The sequence below is a fragment of the Polyergus mexicanus genome, unplaced genomic scaffold, assembly GCF_030449975.1.
Source record: "Polyergus mexicanus isolate NDT 795.1 unplaced genomic scaffold, iyPolMexi1.0 SCAF_7, whole genome shotgun sequence".
Taxonomy (NCBI): domain Eukaryota; kingdom Metazoa; phylum Arthropoda; class Insecta; order Hymenoptera; family Formicidae; genus Polyergus; species Polyergus mexicanus.
The window spans coordinates 5869960-5891780 of record NW_027223327.1 but is presented as its reverse complement, the minus strand read 5'-3'; the positions used below and the strand labels follow the sequence as shown (position 1 = coordinate 5891780).

Sequence of the window (21821 nt, the reverse complement as noted above, 5' to 3'; positions counted from 1 at the left end):
CCTTTCTAGGTACCATTATCTTTGTTTTCATTACATTCACTTCCAGTCTCTTATTGTTCATGTCATATTGTCTTTCAGTCCTTGGTAACATTGCCTTCATCTCATCGTCCTCTTCCGCTAACAGCACGATATCATCCGCATATGCCATGGAGAAAATTTTCCTCTCCCCCAACTTAATTTCACCCCATTTTCCCCTGGCAATCTCCTTCTTCATATCTGCTATCACTATATTAAATAACAACGGACTTAATGGATGTCCCTGTCTCATTCCTCTACCCGTCCAGAATTCTTCACTTATCTCTTCTCTTATCCTCATTCTACTCTTTATCTCTCCTATCATTTCTTCTATCCTTTCTATCAGTCTCTCTCTAATCTCTCTTTCCCTTAAAGCTCTTACCAGCACCTCCCTGTCTAGCGAGTCAAATGCCGCTTTCAAATCTATAAACTATAAACGCTTATTAATTTCTTTTTCTCCCCGCTAATCTGTCTTTGCGCCAAATAACAGTATATTGTCCATCACCCCTCTTTCCTTTCTAAATCCTGTCTGATTCTTATATCTTCTCCCTCGTATCTCCATACTTCATTCGGCATACCATCTAACCCCATAACTTTGTTTAATCTTAAATTGCTCGTAATCTTATTAATTTCTTCCCATTCTATTTCTCCTCATCTCTCTTCTATTCTTTCTCTCTCTTCCTTTCCGAACTCCTTCCTCCATTCTTTCTAATAACCCCATAAATACTCTTTCCATTCTTTCTGTATCCCTTCCTCTATTTCTTTCCTTTTCCTCCTCTCCCTATTAACTATCTCCCATACTTTACTTTCTGTTCTCGCCTTTCCTGCTTCCCTTATTAATCTCTCTCCCTCCTCTTTCTTTTTCCTTTCACACATCTCCTTGTATTCTCTCTTTTCCTCTCTATGCCTTCCTCTCTGTTCTTCTCCTCTCCTCCATTTCTTCAACTTAAGCCTTACTTGTTTCTTTTTCTCTATACGCTCCTTATTCAATCACCCCCCTTTTCTTCTCTCTTCCTTTCCTTCCCCCCTCTTCCAAGGCCTTCTTTATCTTTTTATTCATTTTCTCTATCTCTTCTCTTGTCTTTCCTTCTTCCCCTCCTGTATCTATTTCTCCTATTTCTCTCCTAAATTTCTCTCTCCTCTCCTCCTTTCATATCCCACCACTCCTGCCTTTTTGTCTCGCTTTCCTCTTTTTCCAAATGCCTACCGTTTTATCCTTTATTCCCCGTATTGTACACCCCATTTGAAACCTTTGAGTAACCTGCTTTTTAATCCCCTCCATCCTTTCTTATCTACCCATGTCTCCATGAGTACTATAACATCCCACTCTTCTATCTTATCCCAAAATCCCTTATCTTTGTTTCTCAGACCTGCTATATTCCAAAATGTTATCTTCCATATGTCTTCCTCCTTACCATCCCTCTCACATCTCTCTGTCTTCCCTCTCCTCTCCCTCTCCGCCCTTATCTCTCACTTGTTTGTTCTCCTCTCCTTCTCCTCTGTCTCTATTAATAGCTCCCCCTTGACTTCCTTCCCCTTTATTCGCCCTGTCTCTCTCTCCTATGTCCTAATCTCTCCCCTTCACTTCCCCTCTTTCATTTTTCAACACTTCCTCTTCCTCATTCTATTTCCACTATTTGCCATCTATTTGCAATTTCCTATTACCCATCCGTACTTTCCTGCCTCCGCCTTCCTCTTTCTTAGCTATCTACATAACCTAAACTTCCATCTAATCTTTCTTTCCTCCCATGTTAATTCATCATCTATCCTTTCCTTCCTTCCCCTCAACTTTTTCTTATTCTCAATAACTTATCTTATCTGTTCAATGCTCCCTAACGTCACCGCCATTCCTCTTTTTCCTTCCTTCATTATCACACCTCTTTTAATACTCTCTATTTTTATATCAACTCTTAATTTTTCCAAGATCTGTTCTACTTCTCTTACATCTCTTTTTTCCATTCCTACTTTCGTAATTACTATATTTCTCCTTCTAGCTTCCCGTTCCTTCCGTTCTAGTTTCCTTTCTATTATCTTTATTTTTGTTTCTATTTTGTAATTCACCTTCTCCTGCTATCCCTGTTCCATCCTTGCCCTCCTCTCCTACTCTTCCTTTCCTTTCCTACCTAACCTTTCTAATTTCCTTTCCAGATTTTCTATCCTTCCTCTCATCTCCCTTAAAGTCTTTGTTGTTGACAATTCTATATAAAAATGTGTGATACATTAAAAAAGAAACCTAAGCGAAGCTTTTCAGAAGCTTGGCTTAGTTATGATCGATTTAAATCTTGGATACGCAAAGTATCATTTGATGATAGCCTTTTCCATTGTATTATATGTAATAAAAATTTTTCATGCGATCGCGCATTATAAAACATGCGGATTCTGCGTGTCATAAAGAAAATACATCATTATTAAATAATAACAATATAAGTTCAAATACAATAATACGAAAACGTTTTAAACAACAATCGTTAGAGATCGATTTATTTAAGCCATGGCTACGCGAAGTGTCAGATGACATTAATTAATTCATTTTTCTGCGCGATTTGTAATATATCTGTTATTGATGATTTGTCTCAAATCTATCATCACGCAGAATCCAAGAAACATATTATAAAATGTAAAGAAAATGAAACAAACAAATCCAGTGAAGATATGAATGTGAACGAATCACTTTTGTCATTTGAAGAGCGAAAGAAATCAGCAGAAATTCGCTATGCCGCGTTAATTGCTGATAAAAATATTTCGCATCAAACTGCAAAAGATATTTTTATTCTTTTCTAAGAAATAGGAAAAGATTTTAATGTTTTGAAAAATATGAGTATGGGCCGAACAAAATGTACAAATATAATTTCAAATGTGTTATGTCCGATTGAGACGGATCGTATACATAGTTAACACCATTCAAAACACTAAATCTTCAATTTTTATTGATGAAACATCTGATATTTTAAATGAAAAATGGATGACGTTTCTTGTTCGGTATGTTGATTTGAAAACATTAAGTTTTCGCTTGCAATTAGTAAAATTAATTAATATTGATGCGTGAGATGCAGCGCAGAAAAATTGTTTAATGCCTTTAAAGCTGAAATTTGGAAATTGAATATTCCATTTTTACAATAAATATTGTTGCTTTATTATGTGACAATACGTCTGTAATGACAGGAAAACATCTTTCATTTAAAAAAAAAAGCTAAAAGAGACGTGTAAAAATTTAATTACACTTCCATGTCCTTGTCATTCCACTGCATTAGTTGCGCATGCCGCATGCGCTAAAATACCGGATTATTGCAAGGAATTTAAAAAAAAAATCGTGTATTTTATTAACGGTAGTCCAAAACGTTCGGCAATTTATCAAAAGTTCTGTGAATGTTTTCAGGAAACAAACCTAAAAATTTTAAAGTTGTCTGATACACGGTGGCTTTCTCATCATTCATGTGTTGAAAGACTTTTTGAGTCTTGGGATACTATCAAGTTATTTCTGAATGAAATTACCATAAGCGAAAAAACAAAGTCTGGAACAAATTTATTATCTATGATGCAAAATCTAGATATAAAAGCCTATTTCTTATTTTTACAGGATATTTAAAATTTTTTAAATTCATTTAATGCATTTTTCTAAGCTGTGGAAACTAGAATATATTTATTGCAGCCAAAGTAGAACCTTTTCAGTAGAACTTTTAACCACAGTTTGCAAACATTTTTTAAAGTCAAAGCATTTGAATAATTTATGTAATAATATTAAAGGACCCCGCACAAACCTTATGGAAAACCGGTCTCGGTGGATTTGGCTGAAACTTTGGAAATTTGTAGTTTACGTGGTCCTGATGAAAAGTTCTCATTGCACCAACTTGATTCATTGAGCCGTTTGAGCTCTAGGGACCGTCGAAATCACCACGGGGAGATTGCGCAATCGGAATTGCACATCATGTGACTCTGAAAAGAGCCGTTTGTATGAATGTGTGTGTGTGTGTGTGTGTGTCAAAAATGATAAGGACCCTACGATTCGTCACTCTCGTAGTATTTAACGACTCCAAACCCTCTTTTCTGTGCGTGTGCGTATGTGTAGAACAATGAAGTAATGTTCAAACGTCAATAACATCTAGTACATTATCAGGATTTTCTTGCGGTGGCCTATTTGCTGCATCGCAGATAGTATGAAGGAGCCTCGATGAAGGGTACCGAATGTGTTGTTCATGGCGTGCATATCCAATAAACCATAAAACACTCGCAATATGTGCACATGTACCCAAAGTTCGAGCACCGGATTTGCAAGTGCAGTAGTAACCTTGGATGGGTGGGTCGCTCTGAACATTCATTTCATCATCCATATCATGATTGTCTGTCGGTCGGTATGATATCCATAATTGGTATTTCACTGCATTGCGAAATCGAGAGTATACTCTAATTCTTATTAAGCCAGGTAGTGGTATCCTCTGTACGTCCCTTAACATTTCAAGCTGGAATTCTTCCGACTCCTCTCTTTGTAGCTTGTCCTGTATATACGATGGTGCCAAATGGATTTGATAGATGCCAACAGTAAGATCCCTCAGAAAATGTAAGTCCAAAATTGGAAAATCGGGAACATGTTGGACATTCAACCGTACCCATCTCTGAGCGTTACGAGTGTTCAGATGTTCAGCCTCCACAAGTGCTTGGACAACATTCACTTCATTTGCTTTCTCTAGTAATTGACGAGCCAACTCCCCATTAGCTCCTTCCATTTAAACGGCAGGATGATACCTATGGATTATTGCACCAGCAATATGGTAAAAATCACCCAAATTAGGAAGATGGGGAATCGGTATTGTCTGCTGGAAGAATTTAAAGATAGATTTGATGTGGCCATTCCTGGCCTCTACGATCCATCTCGTCTTAGTGATTATCCGTGAATTATTAGCTTCATCTGTAGAGAGTTGACTTTGTCGTAGTTCGAGAAATGCTGGCATCCTCCACCGAATCCCAAGGCGAGTGAGTAGCTCTGTAGCATCCGATATCCTCTATCTACTATCATTAAATCTCCTTCTTGGAACCACTGTCGCATTCTTTCAACATCCCTATGAAATTCATTCCGGAGGATCGCAGTGTCATTGTTTCGACTGTCTGAGAAATACGGACCTTGAATATCGAGTATGTAGCCATCAGGTGCGACTATCAGTACAGGTTTGAGTAAATGTCGTCCCTTATGAAGACAAAATGATTGTCGGAGAGTACGAAACATGATAAGAGTTTTGTATACATGTATAGAGTGACATGATAAATAGCGACGTATCATTCTATCGTTGATGTCGGAAAATCATTCTACTTTATGGGCAATACTGAAAACGCATTTAAAATTCTCACATCCAATATTTGGGAATCTATGAAAAATACCATACATCAGACACTTTGTGTTTTGTATTGTTACATTGTTGTATTGTCACGGCCGAATTATCCCAAACAAAGTTACGATTTTCTGACTGGCACATGTACATAGCGTTTGTCTTTTCTTATCCTGCACAGTTAATATTAAAAGCATTTCTATTTGATGGCTTCATGTTTTGGATGTACACCATCAACAGAAGGAAACATTGAGAATCCGGTTTAATCAATACCAACATTTTCTTCTTAGCGTATTTTAATCATAGTTAACTATGGCTTGGAGAAACCGTTTGAAGTGTTACATTTGCGATAGAGATTTTTTACCGAATCAATTGAGTCGAATAGATGGAGATGAAAGAGCAAACAAACGCGAGATTGCCATCTATAGACGTGATGGATTCCAGAGGCCACCTCTCGCTGTGACAGATCTTACGAGGATTTGTATCACCTGTAATCAATCTATTTGCAATGAAATAACAGAAATGGATCGCGATCCTACCTGCCTGCGACTCAATGTATTGACATAAATTGAGAATCGTACTTGTATGATTTGTAATGCTGATGCTGATGGCCGCAGGATTACGCTTAAATGTATTTGTTTTGCAAGATATTTTCATTCCTGACGATGCCAGATCATGTCAATATCATTTAGATGATCAAGGTTTCTTTCTTCAGGCATTGCTACCTGGCTTGCGGTCCATAAACAGACCTTATGTCATCAAAGGACCGCAACTTCAAATGTTCCTCCAAGGACTCAGAAATGTGGCAAGGGATCAAAGAAGATTCGTTGATGAGAACAGTTTCACAGATGCTGAATTCGAATTCTTTTCTCCGGTGACGAAACAGCAGTTTCTGGAATTATTTGATTATTGTGATAGAGTGTCTTGTCCAGGCGGCTACAGATATGTTTCTAAGAAAGACTTGTTAATGTTCTTGTTAATGCAAGATGCGACAAGGACTCTCTGATGAATTTCTTAAAGTTATCTTCGAGTATCCGAACAGATAAGCAACGAGTTTAGCCATTTCCACTGTCCGACATTCTTTGATGCAACGTTTTGTTCCGACAAACATCGGTTTGGATGCAATCACAAGAGGAGATTATGTCCAAAGACATGTAACCGATTTCGCGAATGAATTATACAATCCCGAACCACATATTCCTCGTGTAATCGCGTACATTGATGGTACTTATAGCTACGTTCCTAAGAGTAGTAATTTTCGTACTCTCCGACAATCATTTTGTCTTCATAAGGGACGACATTTACTCAAACCTGTACTGATAGTCGCACCTGATGGCTACATGCTCGATATTCAAAGTCCGTATTTCTCAGACAGTCGAAACAATGACGCTGCGATCCTCCGGAATGAATTTCATAGGGATGTTGAAAGAATGCGAGAATGGTTCCAAGAAGGAGATTTAATGATAGTAGATAGAGGATATCGGGATGCTACAGAGCTACTCACTCGCCTTGGGATTCGGTGGAGGATGCCAGCACTTCTCGAACTACGACAAAGTCAACTCTCTACAGATGAAGCTAATGATTCACGGATAATCACTAAGACGAGATGGATCGTAGAGGACAGGAATGGCCACATCAAATCTATCTTTAAATTCTTCCAGCAGACAATACCCCATCTTCCTAATTTGGGTGATTTTTACCGTATTGCTGGTGCAATAATCAATAGGTATCATCCTGCCGTTTAAATGGAAGGAGCTAATGGGGATTTGGCTCGTCAATTACTGGAGAAAGCAAATGAAGTGAATGTTGTCCAAGCACTTGTGGAGGCTGAACATCTGAACACTCGTAACGCTCAGAGATGGGTACGATGTGATTGAATGTCCAACATGTTCCCGATTTTCCAATTTTGGACTTATATTTTCTGAGGGATCTTACTGTTGGCATCTACCAAATCCATTTGGCACCATCGTATATACAGGACAAGCTACAAAGAGAGAAGTCGGAAGAATTCCAGCTTGAAATGTTAAGGGACGTACAGAGGATACCACTACCTGGTTTAATAAGAATTAGAGTATACTCTCGATTTTGCAATGCAGCGAAATACCAATTATGGATATCATACCGACCGACAGACGATCATGATATGGATGATGAGATGAATGTTCAGAGCGACCCACCCATCCAAGGTTACTACTGCACTTGCAAATCCGGTGCTCGAACTTTGGGTACATGTGCATATATTGCGAGTGTTTTATGGTTCATTGGATATGCACGCCATGAACAACACATTCGGTACCCTTCATCGAGGCTCCTTCATACTATCTGCGGTGCAGCAAATAGGCCACCGCAAGAAAATCCTGATAATGTACCAGATGTTATTGACGTTTGAACATTACTTCATTGTTCTACACACACGCACACGCATACGCACACGCACAGAAAAGAGGGTTTGGAGTCGTTAAATACTACGAGAGTGATGAATCGTAGGGTCCTTATCATTTCTGACACACACACATACACATTCATACAAACGGCTCTTTTCAGAGTCACATGATGTGCAATTCCAATCGCGCAACCTCCCCGTGGTGATTTCGACGGTCCCTAGAGCTCAAACGGCTCAATGAATCAAGTTGGTGCAATGAGAACTTTTCATCAGGATCACGTAAACTACAAATTTCCAAAGTTTCAGCCAAATCCACCGAGACCGGTTTTCCATAAGGTTTGTGCGGGGTCCTTTGATGAAAAAGAGAATAAAAAATTGTTAGAAGTTTCTTTAGAATCTGAATGTGAAGAATACCTCGATAAATTAATGAAGGAAGGACATGCAGATATAGTTGCACATGTTCGAAAGAATTGTTTGCAATTTTATGTAACAGCCGCCGAGAAAATTTATAAAAGATTACCAATTAATGATAAATTTTTATCAAAATTAAAAGTTTTCGAATATAACCTAGTATTATTAGATATTGATAGAGAAACATCATTCAATGATGTTTCTTTTATCGCTGAAACTCTTGGCGGGTTTGACGAAAACGGTTTGAAGAAAGAATGGCTTACTTTACATCTAGATTTTACAATAACAGAAAAGGAAAAGCTATTAAAATTAAGCTTTGATGATATGTGGAAACAAATTTTACAAAGTCAGTATTCCACTAATATTGATAAATATCCCAATCTCAAACGTCTTTTGAATGCTGTTAGATCACTCCCAAATTCGAATGCCGATCCAGAAAGAATGTTTTCTGTTTTAACAGATTTAGAAACAAAAAACGAAATAAATTTCCGTCTTCCTCTATAAATGTTATTTGTATTTTGAAATCAGCATTGAAAACAAGAAAAGAAACTATTCTAAACATGAAGATTAATAAGAAGCATTTATCTTTTATGTCGTCAGACAAATTATATAACACTTCTTCTAAAAAACAAAAAAGCAGTTTTACATTATATGCTGCAGATGTTTGTGATATTGCTGGTCCCTCAACATCTACCAATATGCAATAATCATGTTCAGAAGATAATGACTTGTATTTTATGGGCATTATTATTCATATAATATAATAAAAATAGTTGCTTTACTTATTTCCTCGTAAAAATATCATGTCTGTAATAGATATTATGTCTGCAAAAGACACCATATTTATAAAAGGCGCGTCTAAAAATTTTCATGTCTGTAATAGACATTATGTGTGCAAAAGACATAATAAAGTAAATATGTAAAAAATATTATGTCTATAAGAGACATCAATAAAATGTGGTACAATAGGGCTCCAGGCGAAGATCCACATAATAAAAAAATCTAGCGCGCCATTAGTGGAACCTCATGGGTGGTGTGGAAGTCCATTCACTCTTTGTTCTTATATTATTGTAATATTTATAATCTTACACAAATATATATTTGTGTAAATAATTAATAAGGTAATTATTAAAGTAAAGAAATAAGAAATCGCATATGTCCTTACACGTAAATATATCACTTTTACCATATCATAATAAATAATAAAACTTAATATAGCTTAACAAAAAAATGTTTTATATAACTATATATATAATATATATATATACATATATACATAATAAAAAGTTCACGAGTCGGAAAAGCAATTAACGCTGTCATATGTAATAAGCCAAGCGATCAACATTGCCTTCGTTGCCGGCTCGGTAGAAAGTGAGAAGAAAACGGAAAACATATGTCTGTTCTTCTCTACTCTCCGAAGCTAGCCGAAGCGCAGAGCGCACATGTACGCGGTTCACGCTTGTGTGCGTTATCCCCTCCATTGCTGAGCCGTGAGCCGCGGGACTGTTTCTGGCTACACTGAACGGAAGTCCTTATCGAAAACCAAATATTTTACAAGATATTTTATTTTTTATATCAAAATATGTCAGATTAAAATATGAAATAACTCAAAAATTACTTAATGAAAAATACTTTATTATAGTGTTTTGAAAAGCTCTCGAGATAAACTACAAGAATATGCTATAAAAATGGGGGAGGGGTTAAATTTAAGAAATTTATGATGACGTTCGCGTGACCTTGACAACGCTATTCAAGGTCGTATTAATATTACTATGTAATGCGTTACTTGAAAATCTACAACTTTTGTCTGAAATATTTTTGTCTGCCGTTCTCGGTTTTCGAGATACTCGGCTGGCACGAGTGGTCTAATATACCCTGTATAAAAGATAAAAGAAAAGTGGCCGCACTTATATATAGCACAACATCCTGTTTATGTATATAGTATTATAATTCTTTAATTATTGAAGAAAAATACATAACATATTATGTGCAAAAATATTTGTGTCTTAAATATTTATACAATAAAATCTCGAAACAGTACATTTTGAAATAGAAAACAGCACTCTTTCTTACATGCTAGGCCATTCCTGAATGGGGCTAAAGGATCCAAACGTGTAGATCTGTGTATGCTATGCTTTCTTGCCGGTATACTTGAAAATATATGTTCGTGCATGTTCCACGCATCCGTGCGGTCCGGAATTTAACCAGTATGAAGTTAGGCCTACACTTTTTATATTTCGTATATTTATTTATTGTGTTACGTTTATGTCAAAATTTGCAGTAATTTCAATAATTTGTTATTTCATAATTTCAATATTTGAAACTATATTTCAATAAAACGAAATTTGTCGCAGCCCTGCACTTTTTGAGTTTTTAATTTCTATTTATTGTGTTGCATTGTGCTACGTTTGTGCCGTTTTGTGCCGAATGCTGCAGTTTAATAAATTAAATATACGAGAAAATTTAAGAAATACAATTTTTACTAGCTCCGCTTTGTCGCATTCGAGCTCATTTCTTTGACAAACTGAAAAATTTGCCTGGATTTGACGATAGTGAGGATTTAACTGCATCACAATAGACCAGAGCCTTGTAGAGTCTTCTATTTCGAGATTCTATTGTAAATCGCATATTTCAATCTTATTTTGCAATTTTTAACGTACCTATTCCAATTATAAACTTCAAGGTTGATGTGTATAGCCTGTTTAATCAGGCCACTTTGTAATAATATACCTTCTGCTGCCAACAAATCTCCCGCCAGTAATGCCATTTCTGCACATTTTTCTGTAGTATTAGGCAAACTCTGCAAATTTTATACCGATTAAATTATTTGGAATTTATTTCAATAAATTAAACAAAATAACGGGAATAGTATAATATAAAAAGAGTTATTTTGTTTCACCTTAATGTATTTTATATAATCTACTATATCAAATCTGCCTATTGCTGCATATGCTTCCTCGGCAGCGTGAAGATCTTTATTATCAGTTGCTATGACTGCCATACAAGTCCATAATATTTCATTCTGACAACAATGTAAAACAATATATTATTTATATGATTGTCTTATGTAATTTGATTAGTTAATTTTTGAATAAATATTAAAACTTTAGTAGAAAATACTAACGTGTACTATACAAAAAAATGATATAAAAGATCATACAAAAACACAGACATACACAATCTCTTACTTTTATTAAATTTTTACAAAATTATAAAAAATATCAGTTATCTTTAAAAACTATTATCTATAAATAATAAAGTGTTGTTTTAATATATATATTGTGACGTTGTCGTCTTGCGCGCGTCCGCCGAGCCTCTCTCCGATCGCGAAGCGCGGGCTAAACGGCTATGCCAGTCAAAACATTGCGAGAAACGTACCGTTGTCTCCAGAGAGACGTTTATAATCAAGATTTTATTCCGTATATTAATTTCGTTTATTATTTTCTTTTCGTATGAATAATTGATTTGGGAGCCTCATCAGAAAAACAAGCGGAAAGTCGCTGAAACGTCACAGAAAATACGATCGTCAATCTCCGCGACGATCTTCGAGGAGCAAGGAGCCAGCAATCTGGGAATTCAAAGCATCGAACGTCTAGCTATGTTACGACGGGATCAGGACCCGCACGCAGGATGCGCCGCGCACGGGACCGTGAGAAGATCCTCGCGCAAAGACCCAGGCCCGTGCCGATCCGCAGAGGGACTGCAATAACGCTCCCAGTGGCGTGGCATGGAAAAGATCACCACGAGGGTTGGAGCAATACTTCCGGCCAAACCATTCGCCTGAGATCCCGTGACGGCTTCGCGGAAAGGATTCCAGCGACTTATCATGTGAAATACCGGGAGCGCGCGCACTCCCAATACGATCGTGAGCGCGCCGTCCGCCGGCTACAACGCGTGGTAGCGCCTAATTGGTCGCGGTAATACGCATCCCGTGTGCGCATCCCCGGTTGGCACCACGGTGTCGATCATAGATCGCGCACATCCCGGAGTCAGACTGTTTACCCGGCGTGAGCTTGCGTACGAGAGAGATGTGTAAGAGAGAAGTGCAAGCGAGCGTTTTGAGGGCAAACCGAAAGCGAGAATACTGTTGTTGGCGAGATTGATTGTAGCTGCGAAAGGAGAGGACTCCGGCGACTTCCGAGAGCAGACAACCTGCGGACGAGAGGACATCGTCCCCACGAGCCATCCTGACGGAATAAAGAATACCAATGAAGTTAACCTCCGCCACATTAGCCACGCGCATTCGCGCCCGGTAATCGTTTCGTTCTGTCGTCGTCGTCATGAATTCGTACTTTGGTGTACGGGCTAAGTCCGATTCTTTAGTGTAGATTTTCTCATCATGGCCACGTCGTCAAGCGATTCGAGCCCCGGAGCCTTGAGAATATCGGTTTCCGTGGATCGAGACCTTACCTCGTATTTTAATAAATCGTGTGTCGTCTCTCTGGAGATTCGGTTCCGTCTATTGTATTTGCGTTGGTTTTCGCACGCTTAACGTTTAAGTCTCGTTCGTATTGCATGTCATCCGAGTGTGTGTGTCGGTCGTCCGAATGTGTGTGTCGGTCGCATAAGGAAGGTCCTTTTGTATGTCGTTTACGAATCGTCGCGTCTAAATTTTGCATGCACGTCTAGTGCGAATTTTTTTTGCGATTACGCGAGAGTGTGAATCGCGTAAATTCGATGTGTTATGTTGGTTGTGCAAAATCGCGTTTCGAAATTGTGAGCGAATTTTGTACGAGTTTCCTCGTGATTCTTGCGTGGAGTGTGCGCGTGTGTGTTGAATATTCAATACTGCATATCACGTCCGCAATCTAAACATGTTCGCGTTGCGTTAAATGCCTGTTAGTTCTAAGTTGCATGTTAGTTTTTAAATCGCAATAACGGTCGCCTTTGGAGATTTGATACCGAGAATCGGATAGATTCTCACACGAATAATATTCAGTGATTAATTATTTGTAATTCCGCGGTGCGAGGCACATTGAACGCCGTAATAATTTTATGTACAAAATAATGAGACAAATCAATTAGTGTAGAGAAAAAAACAAATAATCGTTTAAAAAAATATATTGTAAATAATTACATACTTTTTCTTAAAAACAATTATTATTTTTATACTAATTGATCTCATTATTCTGTACATAAAAGTATTACGATAAGATTATCGAAAACTAAATATTTTACAAGATATTTTATTTTTTATATCGAAATATGTCAGATTAAAATATAAAATAACTCAAAAAGTACTTAATGAAATAATACTTTTAATAGTGTTTTGAAAAGTTCACGAAATAAGCTACAAGAATATGCAATAAAAAATGGGGTTCCATTAAAAAACATTAATCACATTAACGTTGCATTGAAAAGGTCACTCAAGGTCAAGTCCATATTTTCATCATGTGTCTCCTCTGAACCATAGAACTTTTGTCTAAAACATTTTTGCTGAAAATGCTTCGTTGATGAATTATCGAGATGCGTTTTTTAAAATGAGACACCCTGTATATATATATGGATGTAGTTCCGAAAAGTACTCACCCCCGATTTTTTTGAAACTGAATCTTTTCACGTATTTTGATGCGCTGATTACGAATATCATAGTGAAAATTGGCGACTATTTGCTTTTCATGGTGAAAATCATGAAAAACCCATAAAAATTATAGTTTTTTACGCTTATCTCAGTAAATACAAAAAATCATGATAAATGTTTTAGACAGAAGTTTTAGATCTCACATAGATAAACATTTTATGTCGTATTTATTTTCACCGTACGAGTGATAGTTTTCGACAAAAACGATGGAATCTAAATCTTATATTTGTCCACCTATTTAAGCATGTACTTTGCATACACGATTCCACATGGGTTTGCTTTTTTCCACGCAAAACGAAGTTCCACGTAAACCTATTTGTCTAGTTTTTTGGTAGTTGAGCCCCTCGCAGGGTGGCGGTACTCACTGTTTCCTCGCATACACTTTTCTACGCGAAGCGAAGTTCCATATGGATTTGCAACTTTCTACGCAAACCGAAGTTCCACGCAAACCTATTTGTCTAGTTTTGCTATAGTGAAGCCCCCCGCAGGGGGGCGAAACCCACTGTTTCTACGCATATACTTTTCCACGCGAAGCGAGATTCCACATGGGTTTGCAATTGGAACTCACAGTTAAAAAACACTCTAAAGTTAGGATTTTTGTGTTAACACTGTTACTGTCTTTATATTTCATTTCTTCGAAAACTATTATTTGTACGGTGAAAATGTATAGAACCTAAGATGTTTATCTCTGTGAGATCTAAAACTTTTGTCTGAAAGACTTATCATGATTTTCCGTATTTACGGAGATAAGCGTAAGAAACTATAATTTTTATAGGCTTTTCATGGTTTTTACCATGAAAATCAAATAGTCGTCATTTTTCACTATGATATTCGTAATCAACGCGTCAAAATACGTAAGAATACTAAGTTTTAAAAAAATCGGCGGTAAGTACTTTTCGGAACTTTATCCGGTCAATCAAATGCTACTCTATTTCAAGGAGTAAATTTTGAAATGCAACCTTTGTAGTGTGCGTCGCCGTAGCAACGGAGCGTTGACGCACACTACCCGGCACACGGCTAAAGGTCGGTGTTGACTTTACTCAATAATAAATCCTTCATTAAGCATTATAGAAAAAAATGTTACAGGACTTTTCTATTCAATTTACTGTGCTGTATCCACTCACGGGCGTTGGCACAATCTTTACCGGACACCCTGTATATATACAGTGTGTCCGAGATCATTTGGGACAATACTCAAAAGAGAGAGCGGACTAAACTGAGTCTAAAAGTCCTTTATCATTTTGTAATTTTCGCAATAGTTAATTATTAATTATTAAAAATCGCCGTATTAGCTCAGCCTACCGCCAAATACAAGCGCGCGGTAAAATACGGCCGCTCATAGATTGAAGGTGCTAGGCGCGCGGAGAGTTGTTTATTACAAGCGGCAATGGCTACGCATGAGCGACGCGTAATGCTAGACCCCCGTTCTGCGTTATGATAGTTCCTCGCGTTTTTTTAATGAAAATGAAATGTTTTAACGGCATATAAAAATGTTTTATACGTATGTGTATACGTATACATGCATGTATGCATGTATGCATGTACGCAGAAAAATATAAATTCTACTGTTTAAAAAAGCGATTACTCAATTTACTTTTTTTTTAGTAAGTGTGGCGGATAATCTACCACCGAGTATAAGCGCATGCCGTATAAGGCGCGCGAAATACTCACGAGAGAAAGGTCCACGCGCTAATCACGTGCCGCGCGCAGGATGAAGAACCACGAGCTAATCACGTGCCACGCGCAGGAAGAAGAACACACGATAAGCACGTGCACAACAGCTCAGGTAGTCAAATACCTAACCGCAAGGCGGCAACTTGAGAAGACCGAAATCTCGCTATTAGAATACCATCAACAACGGTATATAAGGTAGCGAAACGACAAGGCGGGCAGTCTGCTCACGCTTTCGAGAGCGCAAGCATCAGATACGTGAGCACGACTCTTTTGACATCCGTCTAGGGCGGCTGAAAGCTGGTAGACAGCACTCCAACAGGTTCGCCTTCACGACCGCTGCCGCCCCGATCACCAGGGGCCGACCTACGGCAGAGAGCGGACCAGGAGAGCAACTACCGAACGAGCGACCAAGAGGGTACAGCGGTCACTGTTGTCCTGGAAGCTGGAGCCGATTGAGCTGCCGGCCGTCAACTTCACACGGCCTCCGAGGAGCCTACTCGCTACCTGGGATGTCCGGGTACGGAGGTACACATCGCCCTCCTATCCAGGGACGGTACCAGTGTTACTGTCACCACCGGCGCTAACACCTCCCAGGAGCGGCACCATCAAAGGCAACCGCACGGAACGGGCTACGCAGACGGATCGTCGCAGCCTGGTGCATCGCGGCACACAACATCTTAAACCACGCACACAGACACGGGCCACGCAATCCTCGGACTCTGACTGGGAGGCCACAACTCGGACAGCGGCCACACAAACGGAGCCAACACCTCACAAGGCCTCCAAGCATCTCCGGCGAGCGGTTTCAACACCAGCGACGCCCCGGGCCTCATATCAACGAGGGCCCTTAAAGTGGACCGCGACCACACCTCAAATCTCGTGGCGAGAAAACCTCGCCACGCGTAGGAGTCGCTAAACGCGACACAATCGGCTCTTTTCAGGGCCACACAAAATTGAACACTTGTACCTATAACCAGTAGAATATATTTATTGTCGATACATAGAACGTGCATACTACCTTTCAATCGACATCCTACCACGAACACATCCAAGCAACCTTACCACAGTAAGTAACGGTTATCTTTAACGAAGAATATTTTCTTGATAATGGTTTTAAAATGTACTCATCATAAATTTTAGAACAAGTCATTATCATGTACTCGAAAAAGAATTTACTCTTTCAAAGAACATTATAAAATTTTATCGAAGAAAAGTATTGTCGTGGAGTGACAAAGAATGAAATAAAAAAGATTAAATTCGATAACAAATGATTGCTGTTGATTGCAAACATTTATATATGCCCAGCGTCCGACGTTCGTGCATTCTTGAGAATATTGTGAAAAATTATAGGGAGATGTATACCGCTTAAGAGTATACCGATATATTAATTACGTACGGAATGACTGGAAACGTCCGTGCCGCCGTCCAATTTTACGTGGAACGATTCCCCGAACTTGAACGACATCCCGGATATAATGTAATTTTGGAATGTATCCAGAGAGACGTGCCAGAGAGACAGGATCTCTTTTACCATATTGACGATATAGTGGTGTACCATTGCAATGTCACGTAATCGACGAAGAGAGAATCCTGCAAGCATTCGAGGAGAACCCCGGAAACAGCGTGCGCCGTGTCGCTCGTATGGTAGATCTCTCCCGAAGCGACGTGCATCGTGTTTTACGCCAGAACCGATTGCACACGTTTTATTATCAGCATGTACAGCAATTTATTGCGGAAGACGACGAGCAGCGCCTCTATTATTGTGAAGGTATAGTTATTATCTTTATTTAATGTTTACGCTGCTTTTAACAAGTATTAATTATCGGCGAAATACAGGGTTCTTCGCTCAGTGTCGGCGAAACGCCCTTTTCCCCGACCGCATCCTGTGGATGGACGAAGCGACCTTCACCGAACGGCGTGTTTAATTCCTGTATTAACTTTTTCTTATGGGGAGATGAGAATCTGCAAGCCATTCGCCAAGGCGCATTCCAATATCGCTGGGTGATAAATGTTTGGGCAGGAATAAAAGAAACCGAATTGTAAGTAGTAAGTTTATGAGTTAAGATATTCTGTCTCTGTCTCTTTCGCAGTTTTTTCAAATCATGTTCTTTCGGTATCATGTATTTTCAGATTGGTTTCCATATCCTTCCGTCACGCTTAAATGGGGAAATCTACGTACGCTTCTTGGAAAACGAGTTGCCCGGCCTTTTCAAAGACGTTCCCTTCGCGAATGGGAAGAGCTTATTTTTCAACAAGATCCGGTTCCTGCGCATTTTTCGCGACAAGCACAGAATATTTTAAATGCATGATATCCAGACAGATGGATGGGTCGAAGTGGCCCAATCATTTGGCCGGCTTGGTCGCCGGATCTTAACGTGCTTGACTATTTCGTTTGGGGTTACATCAAAAATTTAATTGAGCACAGGCGTGGTGGTACAGGAGCTGAGGTACGAGGAGAAATTCTCGCAGCTTTCAATACCATCACGCCGGAAATGGTACTGTGCTACGCGCAATATTATTCGAAGGGCCATACTGTGTTTATGAGATCGAGGAAGGCATTTTGAACAGATTTGCATTAAAATATTCTCATATTTTAATGCAAGAACTAAAATAAGTGAATCAGAGCTACTGGGGATACCACTTTAAAAAAAATGCGCCATGCTATTTACCGCAAAGTGGTGTGGAAATGATAGTACTCTATCATTTTCTTGCTACAGAAAGGAAAAGTAATTATTTTTTGCCTCGCGATCTTATGTCGCGATTGCTATTCACGCCGATTGCCAATTATTCAATTTTAGTTTTCTTCTTTTAAGTAACGGTTATCTTTACAAAAAATATTTTCTTGATAATAGTCTTAAAATACACTCATCACTTTACTTAAAACAAATAATATTTACTTAACATTTTTCTATATGTATACACATACAATTTACATACTATAAATTACTTGAATTAAATAAATATTTCAAATAATCGCGGGCTAATAAGAACCAGAACGCGGATGGTAGTGCGTTAGTTTCATAGAAAAATAAGTTTTCTATGAAATTGAATGGTATGTGCACAGGGCATGAAATTTACTTGGTGTTATACCAAGATTTTTACAAATAATCTAATATAGTACTAAGTAAATTTCGTGCCTTGTGCACATATTCAGTTTCATAGAAAACTTATTTTTCTATGAAACTGACGCACTACCATCCGCGTTCTAGCTCTTACTAGCCCGCAATTATTTGAAATTTGTGATGTCACACGAGAGTCTAATTTCTTAAATTTGTTAATTTACGCCAGCTGAAAGATGGCATTATTAGTAATAGATATATAAGGCGAATGAGAAATATCGGTAGTGTGTGGTCTGAATAGCTCAGAGGTAAGAGCAGTCGTTCGGCAAGCGAAAGACTTGGGTTCGATTCCCGGTTCAGCGACTTTGTTCCGATATTTTTCTCGCTTTCATCTTTACAGGGGGATAAAGAAGGGTTATTATAAACCTCGAATTGAGATTATTTTTAAAAATCTTGGTATAGCATCAAGTAAATTTCGTGCCTTGTGCACATATTCAGTTTCATAGAAAACTTATTTTTCCATAAAATTGACGCATTACCATCCGCGTTCTGGCTTTTACTAGCGATTATTTGAAATTTGTGATATCACACGAGACCCTAATTTCTTAAATTTGTTGAATAAATATTATTTATTTCAAATATTTCATAAGTTCATATTCACAAATCTATCATAAGTTCATCACAAGCATTAAATCTATTCAAAATATATTCTGAATCCTAGTTATTTAATTCTTCACTTAAGAATATAAAATTAAAACAAAAATTTAATTTGCTTATTATTTTGATATCTTTTTGATAAAATTTTATAATGTTCTTTGAAGCAGTAAATTCTTTTTTCGAGTACACGATAATGACTTTTTCTAAAATTTATGATGAGTACATTTTAAGACTATTATCAAGAAAATATTCTTTGTTAAAATCGTTACTTACTAAAAAAAAAGTAAATTGAGCAATCGCTTTTTTAAGCAGTAGAATGTATATTTTTCTGTGTACATGCATATATGCACGTATACACATACGTACAAAAAATTTTTATATGCAGTTAGAAAATTTCATTTTCATTAAACAAAGGCGAGAAACTATCATAACTCAGAACGGGTATCTAGCATTACGCGCCGCTTGTACATAGCCATTGCCGCTTGTAATAAACAACTCCCCGCGCGCCTAACAACTTCAATCTATGGGCGGCCGCATCTCGCCGCGCGCTTGCATTTGGCGGTAGGCCGAGCTAATACGGCAATTTTTAATAATTAATAATTTGTTAACTATTGAGAAAATTGCAAAATGGTACAGGACTTTTCTGTTCAGAATAACACCCTCTATTTTCCCTTAAAGGGTGTTGCGCGAATTTTTGGACACTCTGTATATACGAGGACGAACCTAAAAGAAACCGGAATTACTTTCTGGAAGGCGGGTCTCTTGTAGTGCAGGTTTTCCCCACTAGGTGAATATTCTAGTGATCTATTTGCGTCAATATACCAGCTGATGTTATTATGGGAGGCTGTGTTCAGTTTCAGTGAATTTTTTTTAACGCATTTGCCTATTTCGTGATGGTTGATTTACACAAATAACATGTAGCAATAAAATTTTGTTTCCTGTTGGAGAAAATGCGGCGGAAACAATTGTTATGCTACAAATGACTTACAAAAAAGCTGTTCTGAATAAAACACAAGTTTACGAATGGTTTTCCTGTTTTAAACGAGACGAAATGTCGATTGACGATCAATCTCATTTCGAACGCCCTTTGACTCATTTTATGCCTAAATCTTCTAATAAAATGTGCTGATAGGAACTCCACGACATTCTAGTTAATTCCATAAATTCATCAATGATTCAACAGCGAGCTTTCAAGATGGCTTGACGAATTCTTACTACATTTTCTTCAGTTCGGTTGATCGAAGAACGACCGGAACGAGATTGATCATCAATCGACATTTCGCCCCGTTTAATTTTAATGACATATTTCTGAGTTTAAATAAGGCAAAAATTTTAAAATAACAATATCGATGTTATATTATTTCTAAATGGAAAGCATTTAATTTAATAAATTTAATAATAATTAGATAACTCAAAGATAAGAAGATCGTCAGTAAAGGGAGAGACGATTCGAAGGTAGGTGTCCCTGTAGCTTCCAATACACCACAGAACGTTGTAACAACGTTGCAGCAATATTGCAACATTGTAGTAACGTTACGGCAATGTTGCAAATGTTGCTGCAATGTTCTGTGCTGTATTTTTCTGCTGGTTTTTAAGAGACGTATGAAGTGAGAATTGAGATTCAATCTTATGACTTGCTGAGTGTAAATGTGTTATTCCTATACGGAACTATGTGTTATGGATTATTAATAATTCTAATCGCTATCTTGTGCCAAAAATTATAATAGTATACAAAAAATGACAATGACCATAACAAATCTTAACAAAAAAGATTCAACATTCTGTTATAGCCCGAAAAGACTATATACGAATTAATAGATATATATTATTTTAGATATTTATTATTTTATACTAACAATACCAACGGAAAAGTGGACACAACATTATAAGAATTTGCTACAGGAGAATAGAAATGAATATACAAATGTGTTATGAACAAATAGTAGTAGAAGGAGAGGAAGTAATAATAAGTGCAGAAATAATAAGGAGAGCAATAACCCAACTGAAAAATCGGAAAGCACCTGAACCAGAAGGCATCAACGCGGAGCTGCTGAAGAATGGAACACTAAGGTTATATGAGATCTTGGCGGAACTTTTTCAGAGGTATATTAATGGGCAGGAAGTACCAAAAGAATGGAAGCTATCATATATTAGCCTAATTTATAAAAAAGGAAATAAACAGGAATGCGGAAATTACAAGGGAATTTCAGTGACGAGCACGTTGAGTAGGGTATACGAAAGGATTCTCAGGGACATCATAGAGAACGAATACAGAAACAACGAAAAGGAGGAACAAAGTGGATTTCGAGCAGGCAGATCCTGTACGGACAACATATTCTGTCTGAAACAAATTATAGAAAAGAAAATGGCTACCAATACATCTACTCATCTTATGTTTATTGACCTTCAGAAAGCATACGATAATGTACTTTGTAAGCATACGATAATGTACGTTTGACTAAGCTGTGGGAAGCATTACAAAGTACTAATATAAATTATACCGTGATCAAGGCAATACAGAACTTATACGAAGGATCTGAAGCGGCAGTGAAGATAGGAAATAGCATGACAGAAACGTTTTACGTCACAAAAGGCTTAAAACAGGGATGCTGTATATCACCAATACTGTTTAAGGTGTATATAGGACGCGCACTTACTCAATGGAAAAGGAAATGTAGAAGGATGGGTATAGAAATAGACGAGGACACACTTAATTGAGGAGT

General features: G+C 37.8%; 1 protein-coding gene across 1 annotated transcript in view; it reads right to left on the bottom strand.

Moving 5' to 3' along the window:
* Oseg5 (intraflagellar transport protein Oseg5) overlaps nt 1-21821 on the bottom strand; it is a 369827-nt gene that overhangs the window by 56141 nt on the left and 291865 nt on the right. The window contains exons 13-14 of the mRNA XM_070299093.1: nt 11027-11149; nt 10788-10927 (exon numbers count right to left, since the gene is read on the bottom strand). Coding sequence (XP_070155194.1) covers nt 10788-10927; nt 11027-11149 — 263 coding nt within the window. The remainder of the gene's footprint in view (nt 1-10787; nt 10928-11026; nt 11150-21821) is intronic.